General features: G+C 40.1%; 2 protein-coding genes across 4 annotated transcripts in view; one reads left to right on the top strand and one right to left on the bottom strand.

Annotated features, from left to right (window-relative positions):
* Nucleotides 1-8,853: 8,853 nt before the first annotated feature.
* On the bottom strand, nt 8,854-24,631 carry Rwdd4 (RWD domain containing 4). 3 transcript variants are annotated; one of them, XM_004657106.2, is made up of 9 exons: nt 24,436-24,631; nt 21,759-21,839; nt 14,520-14,629; nt 14,289-14,436; nt 13,153-13,270; nt 11,377-11,426; nt 11,240-11,242; nt 10,605-10,677; nt 8,854-9,175 (listed from the first exon to the last, which is right to left on the bottom strand). In XM_004657106.2, the coding sequence occupies exons 1-8, from the start codon at nt 24,457-24,459 to the stop codon at nt 10,645-10,647; spliced, it is 567 nt and encodes a 188-aa protein (XP_004657163.1). In that variant the 5' UTR covers nt 24,460-24,631; the 3' UTR covers nt 8,854-9,175; nt 10,605-10,644. The 3 variants fall into 3 exon arrangements, with proteins under 3 accessions (XP_004657163.1, XP_044998030.1, XP_044998031.1); XM_045142095.1 differs by lacking the exon at nt 24,436-24,631 and adding an exon at nt 22,495-22,558; XM_045142096.1 differs by lacking the exon at nt 24,436-24,631 and having other exon boundaries at nt 14,520-14,625; nt 21,759-21,845.
* Nucleotides 24,632-24,892: 261 nt separating this feature from the next.
* Trappc11 (trafficking protein particle complex subunit 11) overlaps nt 24,893-26,291 on the top strand; it is a 51,625-nt gene continuing 50,226 nt past the window's right edge. The window contains exon 1 of the mRNA XM_045160604.1: nt 24,893-25,056. The gene's annotated coding sequence lies outside the window, so the exon portion shown is untranslated. The remainder of the gene's footprint in view (nt 25,057-26,291) is intronic.

Below are 26,291 nucleotides of genomic sequence, written 5' to 3' on the forward strand. Positions count from 1 at the left end.
CAGATAGAGAGAGAGAGAGAATGGGCGCGCCAGGGCTTCCAGCCTCTGCAAACGAACTCCAGACGCCTGCGCCCCCTTGTGCATCTGGCTAACGTGGGACCTGGGGAACCGAGCCTCGAACCGGGGTCCTTAGGCTTCACAGGCGAGCTCTTAACCACTAAGCCATCTCTCCAGCCCGAAGAGCCAAATTTGGATACAAGTTCAAGTGTTTATTTGCAGTCCGATATGGTCCACTGTCTGAGTGGAGACCCTTGGCAGGTCTTTCTTATAAAGACACCAACACTCAGAGTTTCTTTCAATAATGGGAAAAATCTTTAGATGTAGAAAAGAATACTCATTTGAGGGTACAGTTTAGAAAGATGAGGAAATTTAAACTGATCATCAGCTGCTTCTGAATTGGTCTCTTGTGCCAAAACAGAGAATAATTTGTTTTTTAATCACTGACTCAACATAGTGGTAAGGTACGTGTCCTCTTGTACAGTGCGGTACAATTAGAAAGCATCAGACACTTTGCTCAGCGGGGGAACAGTTACAGCCAGCTCTGCAGTTTATGAAAGAGACAGAGTGCTCCAATAAAATGCATGGCTTTGTTCCATATTGAAAATCAACTTTTACAAAATCCATTTGCTGATAATGAAAAGTGATGGGGTTGTTTGAATCTCAGACTGAATTCTCTAGAACTTTCTTCCTGCTGGACAGATTGGTGTGGGAAAAGGACTCTGTGGACAATGGCTCCTAATTGTCAGAATTCCCTCATGTTGACTCTGCGCCACCTTTATCCATCTAAGCACTGGTTTTGCTTAAATATAAGGCTAGTAAATCGGATCCCACTGAAGCTTCACCTAACCAGCAATGTAAGATTGACAAAAGTGGTTTTCAATTTGTTTTTTTTTTTTCATAGAACTCAGAGCATATTTTATATCACAACCTAGTACTTATCTTTCATTTTAACACGAGTTAAAAATGCTTCACAAAACACTATGTACTCTTAGAATGTGTACTGCATTTAACATCTTTTGTTCATGTGAAAAGATTCTGCTGGAACCCTCTAACATTGAATTTACAACCACTGGGAATGCGTTGTGACCCAGCTTGAAAACTGTCACAGGTTGAGATGTATTTTTTTCTTTTAGGTGTCTGAATGATAGGCAAGATTTGGGAAACTAGGCAACAGCTGATATTGATATGTAAGGACATCTGAATTGAAAAACAAAGGTGACCATGACATTTATTATTCCTGGAACTGAGGTTTGAACCCAGTCTTGGGCATTCTAGACAAGTCATAGGTGGCTCCAGGTGGGCCTTGCAGGGTGGCACATTCAGCAGAGACTTTGTGATCCTTGGGCCTGCAGTAGATGGCTTCTCCTTTCAAAGGCCCATCTTATGCTAGAGGCACGGAAGCTGAGCAAGGTCATTTTCTTCAATGTACCCAGGCATTGTGGCAGGGTACAGACTCTAATACAACTGCTTTATTTTGATGCAAGCTCTCTTTTCTTTCTTTCTTTTCTTTTCTTTTTTTCTTGAGATAGGGTCTCACTCTCTAGCCCAGGCTGAACTGGAATTCACTATGTAGTCTCAGGCAGGCCTAGAACTCATTGCAACCCTTCTACCTCTGCCTACCAAGTACTGAGACTAAAGGTGTGTGCCACCATGCCCGGCTTCTTTTGTTTCTACCACAGGGCCCTTCATAGATACCACAGCCAATCTGTTGCCTTTCACACATACCTAAAACTACCTACAGTTATAGACAAATCCCAATACAAGACACTAACCTTGTACTATGGATCATTTTATACCCAGACCAGCACGGAAGTGGGGACCAATTTGTGAACTGGAATTTCTGAACTAAAGAACCTTTGGTTTTGGTAAATATTGTTGAATGAACTGTTTCATAAAGGTAGAATTATTTTATACTCTAAACAACTTTGGAAGGGACTGTTGGTTTCCTTACACTTTCAAAAATAATGTCACCAGGCTGCAGAGATTGCTGAGTGGTTAAAGGTACTTGTTCACAAAGCCTACCAGCCTGAATTTAATTCCCCAGTACCCATGTAAAGGTAGACAAAGCAGTACATGTGTCTGGAGTTCATGTGTAGTGTCAAGGGGACCTGGTGTGCCCATACTCTCTATGTCTGTCTGTCTCACATGCAAATAAGTGAATGTATTCACCAAGGTATTGTCTTTGTTAATCTCATAGGGAGAAAATGGAATCTCAATGCACTTTCATTCTATCATGAGGTCCATTCCTATCTTCATTTTTTGTCCTCTGAAACTTTCTTGTTCTCTGCCTATGTATTAAGTTGCCCTTAATTCTAACAGCTAGCTTTATGTATATACATGAAAGCACTTTTTTCTGTTTCTGCCATTTCCTATGTACAATTCTTTTCAAAAACAATTTAACTTAAAACCTTTTGCTTTTCAGAACAGGGTCATGCTATGTATGCAATGCTGGTCTCAAGTTTGGAGTCTTGCTACATCAGGCCTGGCTTTCAACTTTTGGGGTGGGGAGAAGCATTAAGCTTATCACTTGATTGCTTAAACTATGCTCCACTAGCCAGAAGAAAGTCTCCCTTCAGATATTTTTTTTATAATCATGGAAAATGTTAATAAAAATTTAAAAATTAAAAAAAAAGAAAGTCTCCCTTCATAGCACTTGCCTTTCCAGGACTTCTCTAGCTAATCTTGTGTGCTTGCTTTGCCTTAAGAACTTTGGAAATGGCTTTTCCTTCTCTTACAAATCCATTTGCAAGCCAGCACACATCTTTAGTCCAATGCTAGGAGTGCTATAAATTTGAGGCCAGCCTGGGACTACAGTTTGAGTTCCAGGTCAGCCTGGGCTAAACTGAGACCTCACCTCAGGGGGGAAAATCAGTTTGCAGTTGGTGGTATTGCATACCTATGATCTCAGCATTTGACAGGAGGCAGAACTGCAAGTCCACGAAACAACTCACTCGGGAGGCAGAGGTAGGAGGATCACTGTGAGTTCAAGGCCACCCTGAGACTACATAGTGAATTCCAGGTCAGCTTGAGCTAAAGTGAAACCCTACCTTGAAAAAACAAAAACATACAAACAACAACAAAAAAAAACCTAATTAGTTTTACTAGAATTACCTTAAAATTACAGGACAATTCTCTCATGTCCACATTGGCTCCATTAGCAAATTCTCCAGGCACTTCCTTCAAAACTGACCACTTCTCACCCAGGACCAAGGCACACCTTCATTTAGCCATCATCATTTTCACCCACTTCCGCAACATCTGGTCTCCTTGCTTCCCCTCTTGCTTCTGTCTCTTCTCAACAGAGGGCAGAACAAACTGTTCACATCTAAGTTAGTCACTCACATCTCTGCTCAGAATCCTGTAGCTTCCCACCTTGCTCACAGTGAAAAAGGATTTACATGGAGCAAATATTTGGAGGTGAGTTTAACATGTGAGCATGGAGAGGGATGCTCTGCACTGGATGCAGGCAGAACAAAGGCCATGAGGATGATGGCACATAGCAGTAGGACATGAGACACAGAGTCATAGGTCAGTTAAAACGAGTTTTCAGGGCTGGAGAGATGGCTTAGCGGTTAAGCGCTTGCCTGTGAAGCCTAAGGACCCCGGTTCGAGGCTCGGTTCCCCAGGTCCCACGTTAGCCAGATGCACAAGGGGGCGCACACATCTGGAGTTCGTTTGCAGAGGCTGGAAGCCCTGGCGCGCCCATTCTCTCTCTCTCTCCCTCTATCTGTCTTTCTCTCTGTGTCTGTCACTCTCAAATAAATAAATAAAAATTAAAAAAAAAACAAAAACGAGTTTTCAGAGCTACCTACCTGGGCATGGAATTGGGGTAAGAGAAGTGTGGCAGGATACTTTAAGATACATAATTCTTACATTAAGACCCTTGTGGAACTATTTTACTTAAAGCTATTTAATTCATGTATGACTTTAATATATAAAAATTTATAAAGTTACACATAAAAAAGTACAAAAACTCATGGACAAACTGAGCAACTTGAACTTGTTGGTATGTGATAGGGATCAAGAGTTTTTTCATATAGCAGATAGAGATAGTCTTATAACCCAAATTCCATGACTTCTCTATTATGGAGATTTTGAAGGAAATAATACTAACCAATTTAAGAATTAATTTTGGGCCGGGTGTGGTGGTGCACGCCTTTAATCCCAGCACTCGGGAGGCAAAGGTAGGAGGATCACCATGAGTTCAAGGCCACCCTGAGACTACATAGTGAATTCCAGGTCAGCCTGAGCCAGAGTGAGACCCTACCTCGAAAAACCAAAAAAAAAAAAAAAAAAAAAAAGAATTAATTTTGGATCTGCCCCTGGAAGGCAAGGGTTTTTGTCAAGTGAAGTGAAAAACTAATAAATTGGGGGCTGGAGAGATGGCTTAGTGGTTAAGGCGCTTGCCTGGGAAGTGTAAGAAATGTTGGAATCCTCCAGATCCCATATAGCTAGACCCAACAGTGAAGCAAGCATGCCATGCCAGGCATGCCCACAAGGGGGCACACCGTCTGGAGTTCATTCATAGTGGCGGCAAGGCCCTGGCATGCCCATTTTTTCTCTCTTCCTCTCAGAAAACAAAAAACAACCAACCAAATAACTGACAAATTGTGGACTTTGTGGTCTTTAGAAAAACAACAAAGAGGGAAAAGGTTTCAACTTCCCAATTTTTTTCATTTTTATGTCAAAAAATTATAGTATTGAATAGATTTTTTTAAATTATTTATTTATTTATTTGAGAGCGACAGACACAGAGAGAAAGACAGATAGAGGGAGAGAGAGAGAATGGGCGCGCCAGGGCTTCCAGCCTCTGCAAACGAACTCCAGACGCATGTGCCCCCTTGTGCATCTGGCTAACGTGGGACCTGGGGAACCGAGCCTCGAACCGGGGTCCTTAGGCTTCACAGACAAGCGCTTAACCGCTAAGCCATCTCTCCCGCCCTTGAATAGATTTTTTTTTAAAGCAGGATTTTTTTTAAAGAACAACAATGACACAAACAAACAGTGAAGGGAGCCGGGCGTGGTGTGCATGCCTTTAATCCCTGCACTTGGAAGGCCCGAGTTCATGGCCAGCCACCCTGAGACTACCAAGTGAATTCCAGGTCAGGGCTAGAGTGAGACCTTACCTCCAAACAAACAAACAAACAAACAAACAAACAAACAAACAAGCAAACAAACAAGCAAAGAACAGTGAAAGGTTTAGCAGCTAAGATGTTTGCCTGCAAAGCCAAAAGACCAGGTTCGATTTCCCAGAACCCACTTAAGCCAGATGCCTAAGTGGAACAAGTGTCTGGAGTTCGTTTGCAGCGGCTGAAGGCCCTACTGTGCCCCTTCTCCCTCTCTACTATCTGCTTCTTTCTTCCTCAAATAAATAAAACCAAATAAAAAGTTTAAACAAGAGAAAAGAATATGGGAACTAAAGTGTTTCCTTCCATGAAGAAACCTCAGAGATGAGAATCTCACCAAGCTACAGGGGTCCAAACTTAACTGTGATCTTTCCCAACTTATGTGGGTCATAAGCACCTCAGGGCTCTGCTGTCCTCTGTGAAGTCTTTGGGCTTCACATTGCAGTAGGAGTGAGTGCTGGAGCGCCTTGAGGAAAGTCTTGTCTGTATGGGGTAAGGCTCCGCCTCTGAGGACTCCACACCTGCTTTAGTGAACCATCCACCACCACATTAAAACTTTCAAGGTTAAATTTTTCTTCTGATTTTTTTTTTTTTTTTTTTTTTTGGTGCCGCGTCTTGAAAACAGGCTCATAGGCTCATTGAGTTTTAGTCAGCTTCAAAGTTAATTTCTGATTGGCTAATTAGGGAGCAAAAAATATTTTTTTAAAGGCTGCAGAGAAAGATCAGTGGTAGAACGTCTTAGCACACTAATCTCTAGTATAAAGTTTTAAATTAAATCTGTCTCTCTCCTTCCGCATGGGCTGTTTCCTAATGTCTAAGACACATTTTCTTTTATTAATGAAAGGAGAAAGAACTGAACATAGACTCTTTACAACTTCCCAACAGGCCAAAAGCTGTAGCAGGAACTGGAAAGGGCACATTGTAGCTCTACAAGGCTGCAGGAAAACAAGCAAGATGGTTACAACCTCCCAGATGTCAGGAGTCACAAGAGAAAAATGGGTAGGGTCTCATCAGCTCATTTAGACAATTTATTTTGGAAGCTAGATTTACATAAGAAACTCAGCATGTAGAAATGGTGGAAAATTAAATGCTTTCTTAGCTTTTAAAATCATCTGTCAGGCACTGCCTCTTAAGTTCTTCATATAAGCAAAATTCATAAGGTAAGAATTTTCATTTTAAAGTCATTAAAGATCCCACTGTAAGTCAACCACTTTTTCTTATATTGTGTGATGTCATTTTACTCAAGTTGTCTTTAGGAATAATGCATCAATGTTAGAAGCCACTAGCAACTGGTAGGCACATTTTGGTTTTAAAAATTAATCTTCATTTAAAAGTTGTTCCATCTTTTGCTTCTAGATTGTAATTTTCAGACTATTATTCCACACCACTCACTGGTAACTTTCGTAACGACTCATACCCATTCACACAAGTCTAAGCAAGCTTTCACAAGAAAAGCACCTTTGTGGAAGGTAGAGCATGCTGCATTTTCTGTTCGGTATAGTCTTCCATTCTGTGCAGTCAGGCTTGCGTTGCTGGCAGAAAACACCCAACCAAGAGCAGTTTGTAGGAAAAAAATGTTTATTTTGGCTTACAGACTTGAGGGAAAGCTTTGTGATGGTAGGGGAAAACAATGGCATGAGCAGAGGGTGGCCATCACCTCCTGGCCAATATCTGATGTATAACCGCAACAGGAGAATGTGCAAATAGTGGCATGGGGAAATTGACTATAATACCCATAAGCCTGCCGCCAACAATACACAGCTTCCAGGAGGCGTTAATTCCCAAATTACCCTCAGCTGGAGACCTAACATTCAGAACATATAACTTTATGGGGGACACCTGACTCAAACCACCACATATTCCATCAAAAAAAAGCTATGAAGATCCTGTTACTTCCCTCATTAATGAACTATAAACTGAAGTTTGGGAAACAGTCTTCAAACACTGAAATTCTAAACTACAGATTACCAGATAATCATTCTTGTTCTGTTCTTACTTTGTAGAAAACAATGAAAATAAAAAATACGTACTAGCATAGAATTTCTAAGGCCTCACTATGTAGCCTAAGGCTGAAGTCATCATGAAGCACAGGCTTTTGGCCTCCAACTTTCTGAAATCTTTCTACTTTAGCCTTTTGAGTGCTAGGATTATAGGTATATGCCACCATGCCCAGAGAGCCCTCTGGAAATAGTGACCAAATCCTCACATACTTGTCTTCTAGAGTAAGGTTTAGGATAAAGCATATCTGTAGTATCCAGCAGAGCTTGGTGAAGGCAAGATTTACCTAACCAATCTAAAATGTTGTGGCCTGTGATATGGGATGAGTGTGGATTTTATGCTGGTGTCAGAGAAAAAAGATAAACAAACACAAGATGCAGGTTTAGTATTAATATCATTTAACAAGATATATGTCCCTGGTAGATTCAATTATTTGTGTGTGTGTGTGTGTGTGTGTGTGTGTGTGTGTGTAAAGTTCTTTTCCTAACTGGCTTGATGATTTTAAGGTTTTTTTTTGGGGGGGGGTACTTATTTGATTTCCTTATTAAAATATTAAAGAGTATGGGTAATATCAATATATCCTTGTGGCTCTTATTCCTCTGAAGTTTTCCTTGGTAAGCTAAAGTCTATCTTCAATACTGTTTCAGTTACTTTTATGTTGCTATAATCAAATACCTGAAAAAAAGCAACTTAAGGGGAGAGGACTGAATTTATTTTGGCTTATGGCTCAGAGGATATAATCCACTATGGCAGAAAAAGCATGACGGAAGGAGCATGAGGTTTATGTCCTCATATTTCAGCGGATCAGGAGGCAGAGTACACAGGAAGCAAGCAGAGATATAGCACAATGCCAGCTATCCTTCACCAACCTGCTTCCTACAGGTAGGCATATCTTCTGAAGGTTCCACAACCTCCCTCAACAGCACTACCAGCTGGGGAACAAGTGTTTAGACACATGAGCCAAACCATAGCAAATAATCATATCGTGAGGACTTTGAGTTGAAATCCAGTAACTTTCATGTTGGTACTGTAATAAGAGCATATATACTTGTGTATATTCTATCACTTCTCCAGAACCAAAGCTCAAGACAAGAGCTATCCTCAGAGCCCTCAGTGGGGGATGGGTGGGAGCCACTAAGTATACACAGGCCAGTCTGTGTGTGAGACCTGTGGCTGATCCTGGACTTTATCTCCCCTGTGTCTTCTGGGAGAACTAAAGCTGTCTCTAACCTCCAGGATGTAGCTCACATTTAATTATTTTAGGTATTCCTTACTTTCTTCACAGCTCATTTTGAAAACAAAAAAAATATATTTATTCACAAATGAGTGAGCAAAATAGTAAGTGAATGAGAATTTCAGATGCACACACCAATTTGTACAACTGGCTTGATATGGGAACTGGGAAACTGAACCTGGGCTGCAAGCGTTGAGCCATCTCAGTTCAAACTTTTTTTTTTTGAGGTAGGGTCTCACTCTGGCCTAGGCTGACTTGGAATTAACTATGTAGTCTCAGGGTGCCCTCAAACTCATAGCGATCCTCCTACTTCTGCCTCCCTAGTGCTGGGATTAAAGGTGTGTGCCACCACGCCCAGCTTCTAAACTTTTTTTAATCCAACATTTTGAGTAGTTTCCATCAGGAAGGAATATCTTATGCCAGGCGGATATGATGCATATTTATAAATAAAAAATCAACAACTGTTTCTGAAGGGATTTGAAATAAGACATAAAATTATAATAATAATTCAGACTTTATTGCTTATTAGTTACATCATTCCATACAACTTTAATTAAACAGACTTTGAGAAAATATACTGGGAGTGTTCATCAGATGATGGCAATATTGATGAAAGTGTTCAAGTGTTTTACATATGGTAACAAGAGGCACTATTGCCACCATCACCCCCAGAAATTTATACATTTCATATAAAAGAGTAAAAATAGTTCATTGGTATTTAACTAGCATTTTTCTTTGTAACTGAAGAACCATAAGCTTGACCAGTTTCATAATCTTCAGAGCAGAACAAACACATATTTTTCATTACAAGATGTTTCTTAAAAGAAAAAAAAAATCAAATCAATATGACAATAAAACTCCACATACCTTGAAAACAAAAGATGTCATCATCTAATGCTCCTCTATTTTAATATTAGCCCAGGAAGGAAAATTTGACTCAGCTTCTCACAAGGAGAGTAAACTCTTCACTGTTACTATTCTCACTTTACAGCTCACACAATTTAACTGAAGCCAAGTCTAACTTTGTAAAAATCTATGGATATATATCTCAAATTGCTCTTATGCTAAGATAAAGTCTTTAATAAAAGTTAATTATTCTTTGAAACCTAAGACATAAACTACTCAAGTATAATGTGACACATTAACAATCCCCCCTTCTGGATATAATGGAGTTCTAAGTGTTCTTCAAGCTGGGGAACACACACACAGTCACTGTAAATCACATAAACATCAGTAACTTTCCTAGTAAACTGTAGCAATGGTTTCTCTACTAGTGATTTTTTTTTTTTTTTGTAACAAGCATGTGTAAGAGTTCAGCATTTGAAAGACTTCTACATATAGTATTGAAAATACACACAGGGCAAAAAATATATTTGCATACTTGAAGAGACACTACAAAAAACCTTCACAACTTGAAATGTGGTTTTGTCACATGCCAACTTCAAGACCTCAGTCAGCCAATAATTAAAAACACCACAATAGCAGATAAATAGAAATTCATTAAAATCACTATCTCCAACAATACAAAATTAAATATTAAGGCATCTTTTACTCCCATCCTGGTATATGCAGCAAAGAGAAGTGTTTTAAATAAGAGCTAGCACTTATTCAAATGTTTCCTAAAGTATTTGGCAAATTTGTTTTCAAGTTCTTATTACACATGTCACTGAAAGCTCTCCTGATCAAAGACTTTGACTCAAATCAAGGAAAAAGTATAAATACATCAATTTGTTAAAGGGAAGCAGCTCACTGTTGAAAAATTAAGATTAATTACAAAGAGAATCATGTAAAGTTCAAATACCACTATTAAAGTTTTCCAAAGCAAGTTATGCCTTAGTCGTTAAGCAGAAAAGAGATGGAGACTTCCAGATGAGAAGCCTGTGGATATAGGCTCATGCCATGAACAACTGTAGACTAAGTATTTGGCTCTACTGGGATGGCAGTATGAAAAGGTCTTGGACTCCTTTAGCATATACCACATCCACTAGATAAGATCACATACATTAACACTGATTAATGTTCTACTCAGTCATCCATTTAACAAAGCTCAACAGGCTTTATAAAGAATTCTAAAGTTACACTGTCACCTTTTATTAAGGCAAGTTTGTGAAAAACAATTTTAATACAACCAGATCTCTTCATGATCGTTCCACTTACATTTTTAAGAAACATACAAAAGAACTGTATCTTATAAAAAGCCACTTTTATATTCCCCCAAATAATGAAGGATGTTGAACCCAATTTACTTTTTAAAGGGTGCTCTTGCTTTTTCTCAGTTTCTAAGTACTATTCATCTTCTTTAGAGCCAGTTTTGCTTAACTATAAAGAAAACATAAGAAATATTCAGTTAATAGTCATAGTATTTGAATGAATACTTACATTCAGAATCAAAAATAAACAACAGGTAATAAGTTTACTTTAAGTAAAACTAGCAACAAACTCAAATAAACTCATATAATAATCCAATCACATTTATTTATGTATTTATTCATTTTGGTTTTTCAAGGTAGGGTCTCTCTCTAGCTCAGTGTGACCTGGAATTCACTATGTAGTTTCAGGCTGGCCTCGAACTCATGGTGATCATCCTACTTCTGCCTCCCCAGTGCTGGGATTAAAGACATGAACTACCATGCGTGGCTCCTCAATCACATTTTAAAGGAAAATAGTTGTTTTCTCAAACAAACATTAGAAAAAAAATTCACATCTCTGCAAATCCCTTTATTATCTAGGTCAGTAGAAGATAGTTGAGTCTCACAGATCTGCTGCTCCAATCAAGCAGCTATTGTGGGTGACAGCTGAGCACAGGGACAGAAGTAAGACTTCACTTCTACTGAGGATGTTAGGAAGCAAAGAATGTAAACAGTACTTCGAGAATACTTACATGCTGAAAGTAATAAAGCAGACAGACATCCCAGGAAATCCCAAAGGTTGTAGGAGAGAAAATGGGAAATATAAATTTCATTATTTGTAGCAATAATTTTTAACAATGTTGAAGACAAGAATGTAAGTATTCTATACCTTTATGACATCAACCCAGTTCCAGCCTCGAGGAAGTTCTCCTTTATGATCTGTAGGACAAAATGTGGTAACTTCACTTCTCAGGCTGACTGACTCCCTTTAAGATAACTACTATTTTAACAAACAGGAATTTATATACTATTGCCTGTAACAGTACACATATTACTACGTTGGAACAACAGTCTATCATGTCTGTGACGTTAAAGGGTCATATTGGAGACGCTTGCAAAGTATCTGAGAAACACCCTCTTTTGCACTGACTTTACTTCCACTGCAGACAAAACAGTTATGAAGGAAAACAAAATATGCAGGTGTTTTAATTTTTTTTTAATTCATGCAGTTGCACAGTTCTGCTTCCTAGAAAGTCACCGTTCACATAGTAAGTAGTTGTGTTTGCTCACTGGTTCATCAGTTAGTGTTTTACATTAGAAAGCTAGGCTCAACACAAGAGCCCTGACCAGCAGCAGGTATATGGCTTCAAGATCCAGAGGAAGCCACACTAACTTATGTTAATTGGCTGTGTACTGGTAAAACAGTAACATTTTTTTTTTTTTCAAAAAGGGCTTTCCTCTACTGTAAATACTTGAAAACAAGCTCAGAATAACAACTTTTTATTTCAGCTTTTCATATTTTAATGCTGTCTCAACATGATGTATAATAGATTCTAGATTTTTATATCATAAACTCTTATACTTTCAGAAGTGTTATTTATGGGCATCAGCAATGTTGGTTTTTTATTCTGCCACAGACAAACATTAAACAAAATATAACTCCTAAACTATCCCTTCATAAAAGAAAGGACATATAAAGTTTCAAACCAAAATAAAATGATGGTTTTCAGTAAAGGGAGGTTCCAATCCAAGATCAGTAGTACACACATACATTTATATATGTAACTGCATATACAGATACATGATAATATTCTTTTATCAATATCAATTTGCAAATTCCCAAGTTAAAGAAAATGGCAAATACTATTGTTGATATAAGCTGAACTTTATAATTCTTTTCTCAAAGACTTTGTTTTAGAAGACATGGGAATTCTTTTCTAAAACATTATAGTTGTGTAAGTTAACCACAGACAAAAATATTAAATTATGGGCTGAGAAGATGGCTCAGCGGTTAAAGGTACTTGCTTTCAGAGCTGTCAAACTAAGTAGGCAGAACTTATGTAAACCTGGATGCAATGTGGGGCACGGGTCTACAATCATGCCACGACTTACACATGGTAGGCAGAGCCAGGAGATCCCAAAGCTAACAGGGCAGCTAGGATGGCGTCCATTTGCAGTAGCAAGAGACATGGTCTCACAGGAGGTGGAAGGACACAGATTCCTCAAAGTTATCTGCTGACCTTCATATGTGTGCAGAGGCACCAACATACACATACACCCCTTAAATTATTTAATGTGCTATAAGTTCTAATCATGTACCAGACTTCAAGTGAAAGCTATAGTTTACATAATTTGTTAAGGTACACATACAAGCAAATAAATCCCCACATTAGAATATAAAAGTAGGACACATGTTTGTATATTATTCAAGGTTCCCCAATCTCAAATCATTTATAATTATTTTTGTCTCATTACCTTCTTTTTACATAGTTATCTCTTGTGATGAAGTAATAAATATAGTATGTTTATACTGTGACCCAGCAGGTCTCTGATTTAAATGTTCTAAGAATAAAGACCAGAGAACTAATTTGCTAAATCTTAATATATAAAGCACCCATATCACGTTAAAAACAATCTGTTGTAGAAGACAAAAAATAACACCAACCTGTTTTATCTGCCAGCTTACGTTTCTGTGCTTTAGAAAGATGTTCTTTTTTGTCTTTTTTCTTACTTGATGGGGCTATATTAGGAGTGTCAACTGAGATGATGTTGCTTATGGATGTCTAAGAAAAAGATAGAGTTCTTAGATTCATGCCTTAAAACCTGCTGAATCTCATCAAACATAGGTAAATCCTGAAACGGGAAGATAGTTTCTAAGTTTGCAAAATAAAAGTTATACTACTGTTATTATACATTTGTTAAATCAGGAGCTCTTAATACATTATTGGCTTCACTTTTTCAAAGGTTCATATTAAAAGACAAAATCTTGATATAAAAACTACACCATAACTTTGAGAAGGAAGGACTCATTACTTGTATTATAGTGAAGATTGAGGTTCCAAATTAGTTTTACAATTCAATTAACCTACTATCTGGAAATTTATGCATTTTAAGACACCTGGTCAAAGTTAGATTTAAGAAGTGATGCAACAGTGATTTGAACCCATATTTTTTTCTGCAAATATGGAAGCTACAACCACTCTAGTAGAAAGAATAATCTTTGCTAACAAAGAGCTTATAGTTTGCTTCACAGGACAAAACTCAGAGGTAACTACTAAAACCTTTTAGTGAGGGTCTGATACAAAAAGAATTTGTTAGATGGTTAAGATCATAAAAGGTGATTATTTTTTAAATTATCCTAGAAACTAAACAATTTTTTTCTATTCACTAAATTTTCTATAAGTTAAAACATCCTCAGGCTGAACTGTAGCAGGACTACTTAAAAGGCATATATATAAAACATATGAAGTCTGTTAGCTCTCTAAGGTCTAAGAAGAGAGTAGGTAAACTTAAAAACCAATACTAGGCCGGGCATGGTGGCACACACCTTTAATCCCAGCACTCGGGAGGCAGAGCAGGAGGATCGCCATAAGTCTGAGGCCACCCTGAGACTTCATAGTAAATTCCAGGACAGCCTGGGCTAGAGTGAGACCCTCCCTCAAAAAACCAAAAACCAAAAATGAAGAAAAAACAACAAACAAACAACCAATACTAGGTTCTATAGTATCTCAGTTTGCATGGGCCTAAGAAGTACTTAATCTCTGATGAAGGGCAACATCTGGGAAACAATCACATACTCACTGTGGAGTTAATGGGATGGTGATTCTCCATGAACTGCTCCTTATTGTCCTTGGCGTATTCAAACAATGTATAGGTCATAGCAGTTCCAAGATTAACTTCCACTGCTTCCTGTAACTTGGCTAATATACTCTGCTTTATAGCTGAGGAACTACAATGCAGAAAATACATGCTGTCAGGATGAAAGTGTAATAGAGCATAAAATGAAGAAGTAGTGAAAACAAAACTACTCACATGGTGTTGTTAAAAAAAGCATTCATAGATATAATTGGAGGAGTTTGGGGATATGTTTCTGTCCAGGAAACCTCTATTAAGAAGGCTTTGGGATCACCATTTTCACCTATCTGAAGAAAAGGGAAATATTAGGCTTGTACAAAGTGATAAAAAGACAGAACACTGCATTAGAGCCTTCAAATGATTAATTCTTTTCAATATTTATACTCAGGTCAGAAACGCAATATGTTGAAAAGTTCAGGGGTACAGGCTAAGACTAGCCAGAGGGGAATAGAGAGTTCTTTAATTTGGCCCTGTTGTGCCTTCACAAGTTTAATTTGTGCTGATGGCCTGTTTTTCAATCAGCCTACCAGCTATTCCAATATCAAAGGTATATCTTAGGATTTTGGCTTAACCAGCAATTTCTGGGAATGAAGATAAGACATCAACTTCAGGGAACAAGAGAATGGACAAAAATAATAATTAGCAAACATAAAATACCTTATCTTTTTCTTAAATTTTCAAACTGCTAAATCACAACAGGCATAAAGAACAGGTAAATGTGGGCTGGCGAGATGGCTCAGCAGTTAAAAGTGCTTGCCTGCAAAGCCCAACAATGTGGGATTACTTCCCCAGGACCCACTAAGCCAGATGCACAAAGTGGACCATGTATCTGGAGTTTGTTTTCAGTGGCTGGAGACCCTGACACGCCCATTCTCTCTCTGTGTTTGCTTGAAAATAAGTAAAAATATGTAAAAACAAAAAAAGACAGGTAAATGATATGCACTGGCACAATCCCAAGACACCAGAATATGAAGTATAAAATTAAGAGAAAAAGGGAACAGTTAAGAAATCCTCAAGAATTTAAGAGTGCCTTTTATTTCTTTTGTTTAAAATTTTTTTAAACTTTTATTTACTTGGTAGAGAAAGAATGGGCACACCAGGGCCTCCAGCTGCTGCAAATGAACTCCAGACACATGTGCCACTTTGCATATCTGGCTTATGTGGCTCCTGGGAAATTGAACCTGGGTCCTATGACTTTATAGGCAAATGCCTTAACCACTAAGGCATCTCTCCAGCCCTTGCTTTCTTTTTTTATTTAAAACATCTTTAATCTGAAAAATGTAAACAGTACAATAAACGTTCATTGGTATTTAATATTTTTAGTCCATTTTCTTTATTTCTCCCACCACACTACAGAAATTACTACTCACTCCCCTAACATGTGCAGTATTATTTTTCCCCTCTGGTTTTGGGTGAACCATTTGAAAATAATGAAGTGCCTTCAAATATTTAGGGATAAAAAAATGCTAAGGACATTCTTTTATAGAAGCAGAAGACCATCACATTCAAAAATTCCAACATTGCTATAAAAATCCTCTAAGACAGAATTCACAGTAAAAATTCTCCAACTATGTCTAAAGTGGTCTTAAACGGACATCACTACTAACCCACAAGGTTATGAAGGGTCATGACTATACTTGGCTGTCATATCTCTGGGCTCTACCTTATTTTAGAGTAGTCCCCAGCCCTTCCCCTGTAGCAAGAATCCAGGTCAGTTTTTTTTTTGGGGGGGGTGGGGGGAAGAGTTATATCCACAGATGTGGGCTATTTTTTTTTCTGCTAAGATTCTGACTAAACATTTATGATACAACATTAGTGATGTGCTATGCTCTCACTACACCTTATAAGATCTTCTGGAATCATCATTGGTGAGTCTAAGTCACTTAGTTGAGGTGACAGTCACCAGATATTCTTGGGAAGATGTCTTTTCATTTTGTAATTAAAAAGAAACCTGTGGAGCAACAATACTACAAACTGTGTTGATGGCCCTGTATCTCAGTAGCATCCACTCATAATGCTTACTGCCTACAGAATGTGACTTTTCTTTTTCTTTTTTGTTTTGGTATTTCGAGGTAGGGTCTCACTCTAACTCAGGCTAACCTGGAATTCACTATGCAGTTTCCAGGTGGCCTCAAACTCATGGTGATCCTCCTACCTCTGTAAGTGCTGGGATTAAAGATGCACACCACCATACCTGGCCTTTTCTTCTTTCTCTGTTGTCAGTGACCTTTTCAAACAATGGAGTGATTAAAACTACAAAAACTTGGGCTAGAGAGATGGCTTAGTGGTTAAGGTGCTTTCTGGCAAAGCCAAAGGACCCAGGTTTGATTCCCCAGTACCTATGTAAAATCAGATGCACAAGATGGCATATCCTCTGGGGTTCATTTGCAGTGGCTAGAGGCCCTGGCATGCCCATTCTCTTTATCTGCCTCTTGCCCCCACCCTCAAATAAATAAATAAATAAAAACACTACAGTAACTAGAACGAAGGGACTGCCTAATTAGGACCACTACCCCATTCCTCATCCCTCCTTCTCTCCTCGGATCCACCTAAGCTAGATAACCCTTTCCAAACTTGATCGTGAAAATCAGCTCCCTGTGTCCCCAGCTGCATCAGCTTTGTCCAAACTGGTGTCTTTTTTTCCCCCCAGTTTTTCAAGGTAGTGTCTTGCTCTAGCTCAGGCTGACCTGGAATTCATTATGTAGTTTCAAGGTGGCCTCAAACTCATGTTGAACCTCCTACCTTTGTCTCCCTGGTGCTTGGGATTAAAAGCATGTGCCACCATGCCTGACTTCAAACTGGTGTCTTTCTAATAAAATCCCCCCCCCCAATAACTACTGTGCCATTATTTTCTGTTCAACAGTTATTTTCATCTTCATCTATTTACTCTAGTTATGTTCTGTACTTGGTGAGACTGAGAAATCTTATCAAACAAATTCAGGCATGTGTTGAAATGCCTGTATGAATTTGATTTTATGCATAATGGATGCTATCAGTTTATGTTTGTTTTAAATCTAGAGATAATTAAAAGCTGATAAAATTACTTGCTTGTGTAATCACCAAGTGCTTACTCAAATGTACCAAAAAACACATTGCCACATCTCACAATGTATTAGGTTTTGAAGATAGAAAGATAGCCAAGACCATCCCTATCTTCAAAGGAGACAGTTAGACTCACTGAACTTCAGAATGAATAATAGTAAAACAAGGTGTGAACAAAGAGGTCAATTCTGTTTTAAACTAAGGGCTGAGTATACCAAAGAGGAGGCTGATTTAGGACTTAGAGGAGAGGTGAAGAAATGAGTAACAACAAGTATAATTTTACAGAAAAAGATATTTCAGGAATTTCAGGAAAATAACTACAACATTATTCCTAATGATTGTTAGCAGCTGAGAAAGTTATGGACAGAGTTCAAAATAAAAAGGACTTTGAGTGTCAAGCTTAGTATAGGTATAAAAACTCATGGATAATCTTTTAAATATGGTATGACTAAATGTTTCAAAGAGTAACTAGAAGTTTGTTGAAGAACTAAGGCTATAGTGTAGGAGGAAAGCTAAACAAAGAGCTAACAGCAGAGAAGTCACTTAGAAGCTACTAAATGATTCCACACAAGGACAAAGAGCTTGATCTGGCAGAATGCTAGCTCTTCTGCTTTGATAGTTAACACTCTCTGTCCAAATTCATGTTTCATTCCATCCTGCAGTACACATACATGTCCCAGACAATTCTGCATACTGAGCTCAACTCATAACTGATAATGCTAATGGAGATATTTAGGAAAGTATAAGGAATTCTGCTAGAGGGAGGGTAGCAAATGTCATGGGAAACTGGGGAGGCACAAGCACATGCCTTCACCCCAAATAGGGCTCAAATGGCAAACCAGAGTAGTATTATAGCAATACTAGTTCAGTGGTGCAGCTAGGCGGTCGCCATCTTGACCGGAAGTCTAGTTCAGTGAACCTATCAATATGGGGGGGGGGGGTTACTTACAGAGCATAAAGAGGGGTTACTTATAGGAATGTAAGGGCCCCAAAGCTGCCACTTTGATGGAGATTCTTGTGTCAAAATTGCTCCTTGGATGCTCCTCCCTCAGCCTCAAGATAAGGGCTTACTTACAGAGCATGGAGAGTCCATAGACAAACTTAGAAAGAGTGTTCCTAGATATTTTACTCTCTATATTCTCTATACAGCTCGTGCAGTGGGCACGTGAATTTCAGGTGCGGGCATGATAACTCCCCATGTCTTCTCTCATGAGTCAGCCTGGCTGTTTTAATAAAGCTGGAAATCGTTGTTTATACCTTTCAACGTGGAGAAAATTTGCCATACGACAGCAGTGGTTGGGAAAATCTGAGGAGCTGGACTCAAACAAAAGGGTGTAGGCTGTAACTCCATCAGGAGCTTTGACCATTAAAAATCTAACTTGGTTAGGGAGATGGCTTAGTTGGTAAAGTGCTTGCTTCACAAGCATTAGAATGTAAGTTTAATCCCCAGTACACACATAAAAATGCTGGATATGATGGTGCATGCCTATAATCTCACCGCTGGGGAGGCCGAGACACGAGGATCCATGGGGCTTTAGACAGACAATCTAGCTTAACTGGCAAACTCCAAACCAATTAGACACCATGTCTCAAAAGAAAAGGAGGATGGTGGCACTTCTGGTTTCCATACACATGTACAAACACATACATTTGCACATACACAGACACAGGCACATACCACACATTACAACAAAAATTCATGGGCGGCAGAGATGACTTAGTACTTAAGGCTCTTGCTAGCAAAGCCAAAGGTCCCAGGTTCAATTCCCCAGGGCCAAGGAAAGTCAGCGGTACAAGGTGGCGTATGCTCTGGAGTTCGTTTTCAATGGCTGGAGGCCCTGGCACACCCATATTCATTTTCTCTCTCTCTACTTGCCTTGTCTCAAATAAACAAATAAAAAATATATTTAAAAAATTTCTCCTGGGCGTGGAGGTGCACATGTTTATTCCTAGCACTGGGGAGGCAAAGGTAAGATGACTGCTGAGAGTCTGAGGTCAGCCTGGGACTACAGAGTGAGTGGCAAGTCAGTCTGGGCTAGGACCCAACCTTGAAAAAAATATCCTTATCCACATTTGTTCCTTCTATATATACATACAGATATTACACACTAAGACCCATATATCGGAGAGAACATATGGTTTTGGTCTTTCTGAGTTTGAGTACATTCACTTAATATGACTTTTTCCAGATCCATTCATTTTCCTGAAAATGTCATAATTTTGTTTTTTCTATACTGCTGAATAGAATTCCACTATGTACATGTACCACACTTTCATTATCCATTCATCTGTCACTAAGCATCTAGGTGGGCTCCAATTCTTAGCTATTGTACATACAGCTGCAATAATCATGCATATGTATCTCTGTAGTACAGTGTGAAGGCCTTGGAATATATGCCCAGGAGTGGTATAACTGGTTCATATAGGGGTTCTATTTCTAACTTTTTGAGACCCCCCCCCAATGATTTCCATAAATACTATATTAGTTTGAATTCTCACCAACAGTGGATAAAGGTTCCTCCCTCCCAGCATTCTCAACAGCATAAGTTGTCTGTTTTCTTAATGGCTGCCATTGTGACTAGGATAATAAGATGGTATCTCAAAGTTGTTTTGATTTGCATTTCCCTGATGGCTAGGGATGTTGAACATTTTCTTAAGTACTTGTTGGCCAGTTGTATTTCTTCCCTTGTGAACTGTCTGCTCATCTCATTAGCTGATTTGGTTATTGGCAAACTAATTTTTTTGGTACTTAGTATTTGTAGTTCTTTGTAAACTCTAGTTATTAGTCCTTTGTCTAAAGTACAGTGGTGGCCAAGAATTTTCCTATAAAGAACTACAACCAAAAATGAATTATAAAAGGATGAGCTGGAAGAGGGGGGAGGGGCAGTCAAAAGGATATATGTGATATGCAGGGAGGAGAGAAATACAGACAGGGTGAAACTGGGGGAAGAAGGGATGAGGCAGAATCGGGGACAGAATCAACAAAAACCAATTTATTTGGGAATGCTGTAAATATAAGAATGGTTTAAGTACATCATTTAAAAAACCAAGATTTTCCAGGTCACCCTGGATGAAAGTGAGACCCTACCTCAAAAAAACAAACCAAAACAAAACACAACAAAAGACCAAGATTTAAATCCTCCCTCCCCAAAATACCTGTACTCACTAACAGTCATTCCCTTCTTCAACCCCCACCCCATCCCTAGCAACTGCAAATGGTATGGAGTACTGAGAGTAAAGAGGAATTTAGAACTGCTGAACAAGGAGAGTTTCCATAGGCAGTGGGTATACAGAATTACTTACTATCTGTCCTTGGGAGGCCAAGCCATGATGATCAAGAACTCAAGGTGTTTTTTTTTTTCATTCCATGAGCCCTAGGGGTGTAACGTCTGCTGGTGTCTGGTTAAATATATATACTATGTTCATCAAATTGCCCGGTAAGCACTTCTCTTAATGTTCATACCCATATATTAATGCTATCCTCACTTTTGGTTAGAGAAGCTTCTCTTCAGATGGCAGTGACCTTGGGATGACTCAGAAGGCATCATGGTGCTGAGAAGTGACAGAGGAGTGCTCAGCACTGAAATATCTCAATCATACCTTCCAAGGCTCAGGGTCCATTGTGGAAGAGGTGGTGTTAAGAATGTAAGAGACAAAGAAAGGGTAGGACTCCTTACAACGTGCTCCTCCAGACACAAAATGGCCCAGATATCCATGACCTTGCAGTGCCTGGTACTACCTACATAAGACCATCTTAATAAGAGGAACAGATGATGACATCCAAATAAGAGAGAGACTGATTGAGAGGGGGAAGGGATATGATGGAGAGTGGAATTCCAAAGGGAAAGTGGGGGGAAGAAGGGAATTCCCATGGGTTATTGTCTACCATTATGGAAGTTGTCAATAAAAAAATAAATTAATAAAAAAAATTATTCAAGGCTAGCCTAACTATATGGTAAGATCCTGTCTTTACCAAAAACAAACAAAGAAACACCCTTATTTCCTTTTACATGTTACAATAAATTATGTGTCACAATTATTTATCAATTTCAGCTGTGCTAAGAAGCTAGGCAGCTATGACTACAGAGAAGTCATCTTTGAGAAAGTAAAATCATATAACACCAAAAATTTTATTTCTTTTTATAATTAAGTAAACTTGATCTTTTTTACAAGAGTCTGAATTAAGCTTTCAAAAGTCAAAATGATTAATATCATGATACTGAGTTTTCATTTAAATGCTTCAGAAAATCTAGAAACATAATGAACTTAAACTACCAAATTTAAAAGACAAAACCAGCTTTTGTAGCAATTATATGCTGGTTTTTTTTTTCCCCTAGCAAAGCACAACCTGCACCTATTCATGCTATATCTTACCCTGTATTGAAATGAAACTGGACTTAATTCCCGGAAGCTTTCATCACCTTCATAAATAGAACGTAAAGCTTCTAGTTCCATCTGAAAGAAAAGAATCGGTGAGTTTTGTTTAGTGGCATACGTGGATTGGAAACAGTCTTCAGTATCTCATTCAAGCTCACTTAAATATAAAACTTGGCTTAACTTATACAGCCTTAGATCTTTACAATATAGGTGTATATACCAACACATCAAAATTATACAAATAATACTTTAAAACCCTGTGTCAGGCACTGCTAAGCATTTGACTTTACATCATCTCACTTAATTCTCATGTCCATCCTGTGAAGAAGAGCCTATGGACATATTTCCTTCTTTTTACCAATATTTTTATTAATTTACAAGCAGAAAGAGAGGAGGGAGAATGGGCACACCAGGGCCTCTTGCCACTACAAAGAAACTCCAGACACATATGCCACTTTGTGGGATTTCATGGGCATTGGGGGATTGACCCCAGGCTACAGGTTTTATAACCAAGTACCTTTAACTGCTGAGCCATCTCCCACCCCCATTTCCTCCTCCTTACCACGAAGGACGAGATTTAGATTTAAGCAACATGAAAATGCGCATCTATTATAACTCCACTGAAGAGTAAAGAGTCTAGGGTAGAAAAAGTAGTAAACTCTGAAATGAGAAATGGATCTACTAAAGAGGGGAGACAGAAGTAGAAGAAGAAATATTAGTTAGTAATCCTTGCCTGGAATGCTTCTTAGAATACGTTTTTACAAATGAGAATCACTGCTGTGATCACGGTTGGATTGCTAAAAAGAGAAACAAATATAGCCATGGGTGTGCATTTTAGATTTCAAAGATTCATGTCATTAATTGTTCAAATGGGTAAAATCTTGCCATTGATTATTAAATAAAAAGCATATGAAACCTGGAAGAGTAGGAAATAGTAGCTAATACCCAGTAAACATATATAAAACAAGGTTTATCAACTTGATTGAAAGGCACCACATTTAATCTAACTAGATTTAAGCAAATCTCTCAAGTTTCTTTGCTACAGCTACAGGGGGTAAAAAGCTGTAAGAAACAAACAAAACCCCAAAGTAATCCAGACTGGATCCAAGAATATAGTGTTACTCCTTCATTCCTTTATCCTTACCCGTATTTTAAGTAATAATTTGGGTAGAAACAAAAAAATAAATAAAATAAAACAGGTTCATTAAAATCTGTAGATCACAGTTTGACAAAACAATGAATCATGCTGGTGGGAGAATTAAAGTCCCCTTACCCTGCAGACACATTAAAATTAAAAAAAAAGGCCTGGAAGGGCAAAGGAATGATAAAACTTAACTGGATAAGGAGTACTTGTACCTACATATACAAGTAGAGGAAGAAAGACAAATTGCCTTATATAAAGCACTTAAAAGGGTGTCTCCAGCACATCAGAAAACAGTTCCACAGTTTAAGGGCCTTGGGAGATGGTTCAACAGAAAAAGTGCTTGTTGTGCAATCATGAGAACCAGAGTTCAGATCCCTAGCACCCAACGAAATATTTTGGTGGGTGCTGCAGTTATCTCTGCGTTGTTGGCACAAAGCACCTGGCCAAACTTGTGGGAGGAAAGGGTTTGTTTTGGCTCACAGACTTGAGGAGAAACTCCACTGTGACAGAGGAAAATGTGATATGAGCAGAGGCTGGACATCACCGCCTGGCCAACATCAGGTGGATAACTGCAGCAGACGAGTGGTAAGTACTGGCAAGGGGAAGCTCGCTATAACACCCATAAGCCCATCTCCCAAACTACACTTCCACCAAGTTTCCAATTTCCAAATTGCCATCAGCTGGAGATTAAGCATTCAGAACACATAAATTTATGAGGACATTTAATAAACCACCTCAGTGGCTGTGGAAGCCACCTGTAATTCTAACATTTGGGAGGTGGAGACATGATCCCAAGGAAAAGCACTGGGTTCAAGTAAAAGATACTGCCTCAGTAAATAAAAAGGAGAGCATAGAGGAAGACAGTGTCAACTTCTGGCCAGTACATTGCACGCGCACACATATGCTTATATGTATACACGCACGTACACACCATATACATGCACGAAGAATAAATAAGTTAGAAGGTTCACCCTACTGATGATCTGTCCCTTCTCCAACTCTATTTGATTCAATGTCAAACTGACATTTTGAGAGAAAATATCTAAACACAACCTGTATAATTCTGGAGGAACATGCATACTCATAACAGAATTCATATACACCGGACAACAGATGGACAAATGATTTCATGGACAAAACCCCAGACATTCGCGTCATTTTTCCTCCACAGAAAGTTTACTTACTCAGTTAAATCTCTGTGAGACAACATTTTAAAATCTGAAGACCGTCAGTACACAAGCGCTCATCGACAGTCGTATTTAAAGACAGGCAAGCGCGCCTCGGTCGTGTACCAAGCACACATCTGGTTAGTAAGGAGCCTGTGGAGACCCCCAAGACTGCAGACTGAGAACGGGGGCAGTGGGCCCAGGCGGACCCCTACCTACTCATGCCTGCCTGGTGTCTCCTCACAGGACACCAGCCAACGCGGGGCACCCGGGCAAGGCTCTGAGGGCCAAGGACACCGCCTCGGCTGCTGCCCTACCTCGAAACCGGCGAGGGGAAAAGGGGGTGTCCAGCCCGGGGTCTCACCTCCTGGTCCTCGTTGGCCCCCATCGCGCCTGCGCCTCCCGGGCAGACGGCGTTGGCTACAAGGAAGAGCTAGAGGACAGTGGCCCGGAAGCCCGGGCGCCCCCTTCCGAGCCTCGGCCGTGGGGTCCCCTCCTGGCCGCCGCAGCTGCTAGTTCACACGCTTGCGCCCCCACCTTAGGCAGCACCAGCCCCGGGCGGTGGGCCGTGCGCCGGAAGCCCGAGGCCAAGGTAGGCGGGACGCCCAGACCTCCAGCCAGCGCCGGTAGGACAGCGACGGTCCAGGCTCCGCCCCCTCCCATTTATCGCTTCTCCTATTGGCTCCTTCTCTCCCTGCACACAGCTCTTTTTCCTCTAGGAAGTCGACCGTCTTCCTAACGCCTTAAGGGGGCGAGTCAGGTCCGGGACTGTGATTCGTACGGCGAGCTGCCACTCAGGCCCAGAAAGTGCTTCCTGTGCCCTCGGAGGCGGGGAAGAGCAAGTCTCCTTTCCGGATCTGGCTCAGGGACTGCGGCGGACTGCAGGGGCCATCGCCTTGCGTGACATCGGTGTCGCCCTGTCCTCGTTCTCCCGGGGCTGGCAGCGAGCGGCCGCAGCTCCACGGGCCCAGGGCGTGCGGCCGGGGTGAGTCGGGGCGCAGAGGCCCGCAGGGACGGCCGGGCTGCCATGGGGGCGGCTCGCTGGCCTGGGGCCTGCGTGTCCCGTGGTGGTGCGCCGGGGCACCGCGGACACGTACCTGCCCGCGTCCAAGAAGAACGCACATACTTCTGGGGCTTCTAGGCAGAGGGGGGGACTGGACGAGGGGAAGATTCCGTCTGCCTCTAGGGCTGGCAGTTATGTCTCCTCCCTGGAGCGACCAGAGCAGAGAGCAGCGACCCTGGGGACCACTTCTTTGCCAGGTTGCCTTGTTGCTTCTGGTCCTCAGCATCAGCCGGATCGTTTGGTAGTCGACATCTCTGTGCTAGCCTTCTGTCTGGCATCCCAGACTTCCAGTTAATTGAAAAATAAAACATCCTGTTTTTTTTAACCTGCTACTTTGGGTAACCTTCCTTAATTTATACACTAGCTGCCAGATTATTTCCCTCACACTAACTACAAAAGGCTCATTTCTACTTCTTTCTGTTTTGTGCCATTGTTTGGTTGGTTCCTCCAGTGGCTTTCCTCGTCTTTCACTGAGATCCATTCAGACTGTCTGCACTTGTTCATTACCAGTCTCATACTCTTGCTCTTTTTTTTTTTTTTTTAAAAAAAAAAACATTTTCATTTGCATGTGTGTGAACGTTCCAGGCTGGAATGAACACCAGATCCTTGAGCTACCTTTGGGGGCTGGCTTTAGCATGGGTGTTTGGGAATTGAACCTGGGCTGGCAGGTTTTGCAAGTAAGTGCCTTTAATCACAGAGCCATATTAAACATTATGCTAATGTGTATATTTTGACACAACCAGGGTAAATAGGATGTTGTTAAAATGAATTCCACATGTTTTCGTTTTTACTTTTTTGGAGGATGGGGGGGGGGACGTTGAGACCAGGTCTAAGCATGTAGCCCTGGGTGTCCTCAAACACATCAATCTTTCCACCCCTCCCTCCTGAATGCTAGGATTGCAGACATATACCATTGAACCTGGCTTTTTAAATTTTATTTTATGAGAGAGAGGGAGAATTGGCACTCCAGGGCCTCCAGCCACTGCTGTCAAAGTCTGGACTGGTGTACCACCTTATGTGGGCTTGCATCACCTTGTGCATCTGGCTCACATGGGCTCTGAAGAGTTGAACATGGGTCCTTCAGCTTCTCAGGCAAGTGCCTTAACCACCAAGCCATCTATCCAGCCCGAACCTGGCTTTTTAAAAACCAAAACTAT

Source organism: Jaculus jaculus, chromosome 1 (assembly GCF_020740685.1).
Source record: "Jaculus jaculus isolate mJacJac1 chromosome 1, mJacJac1.mat.Y.cur, whole genome shotgun sequence".
In the NCBI taxonomy this organism is placed as follows: domain Eukaryota; kingdom Metazoa; phylum Chordata; class Mammalia; order Rodentia; family Dipodidae; genus Jaculus; species Jaculus jaculus.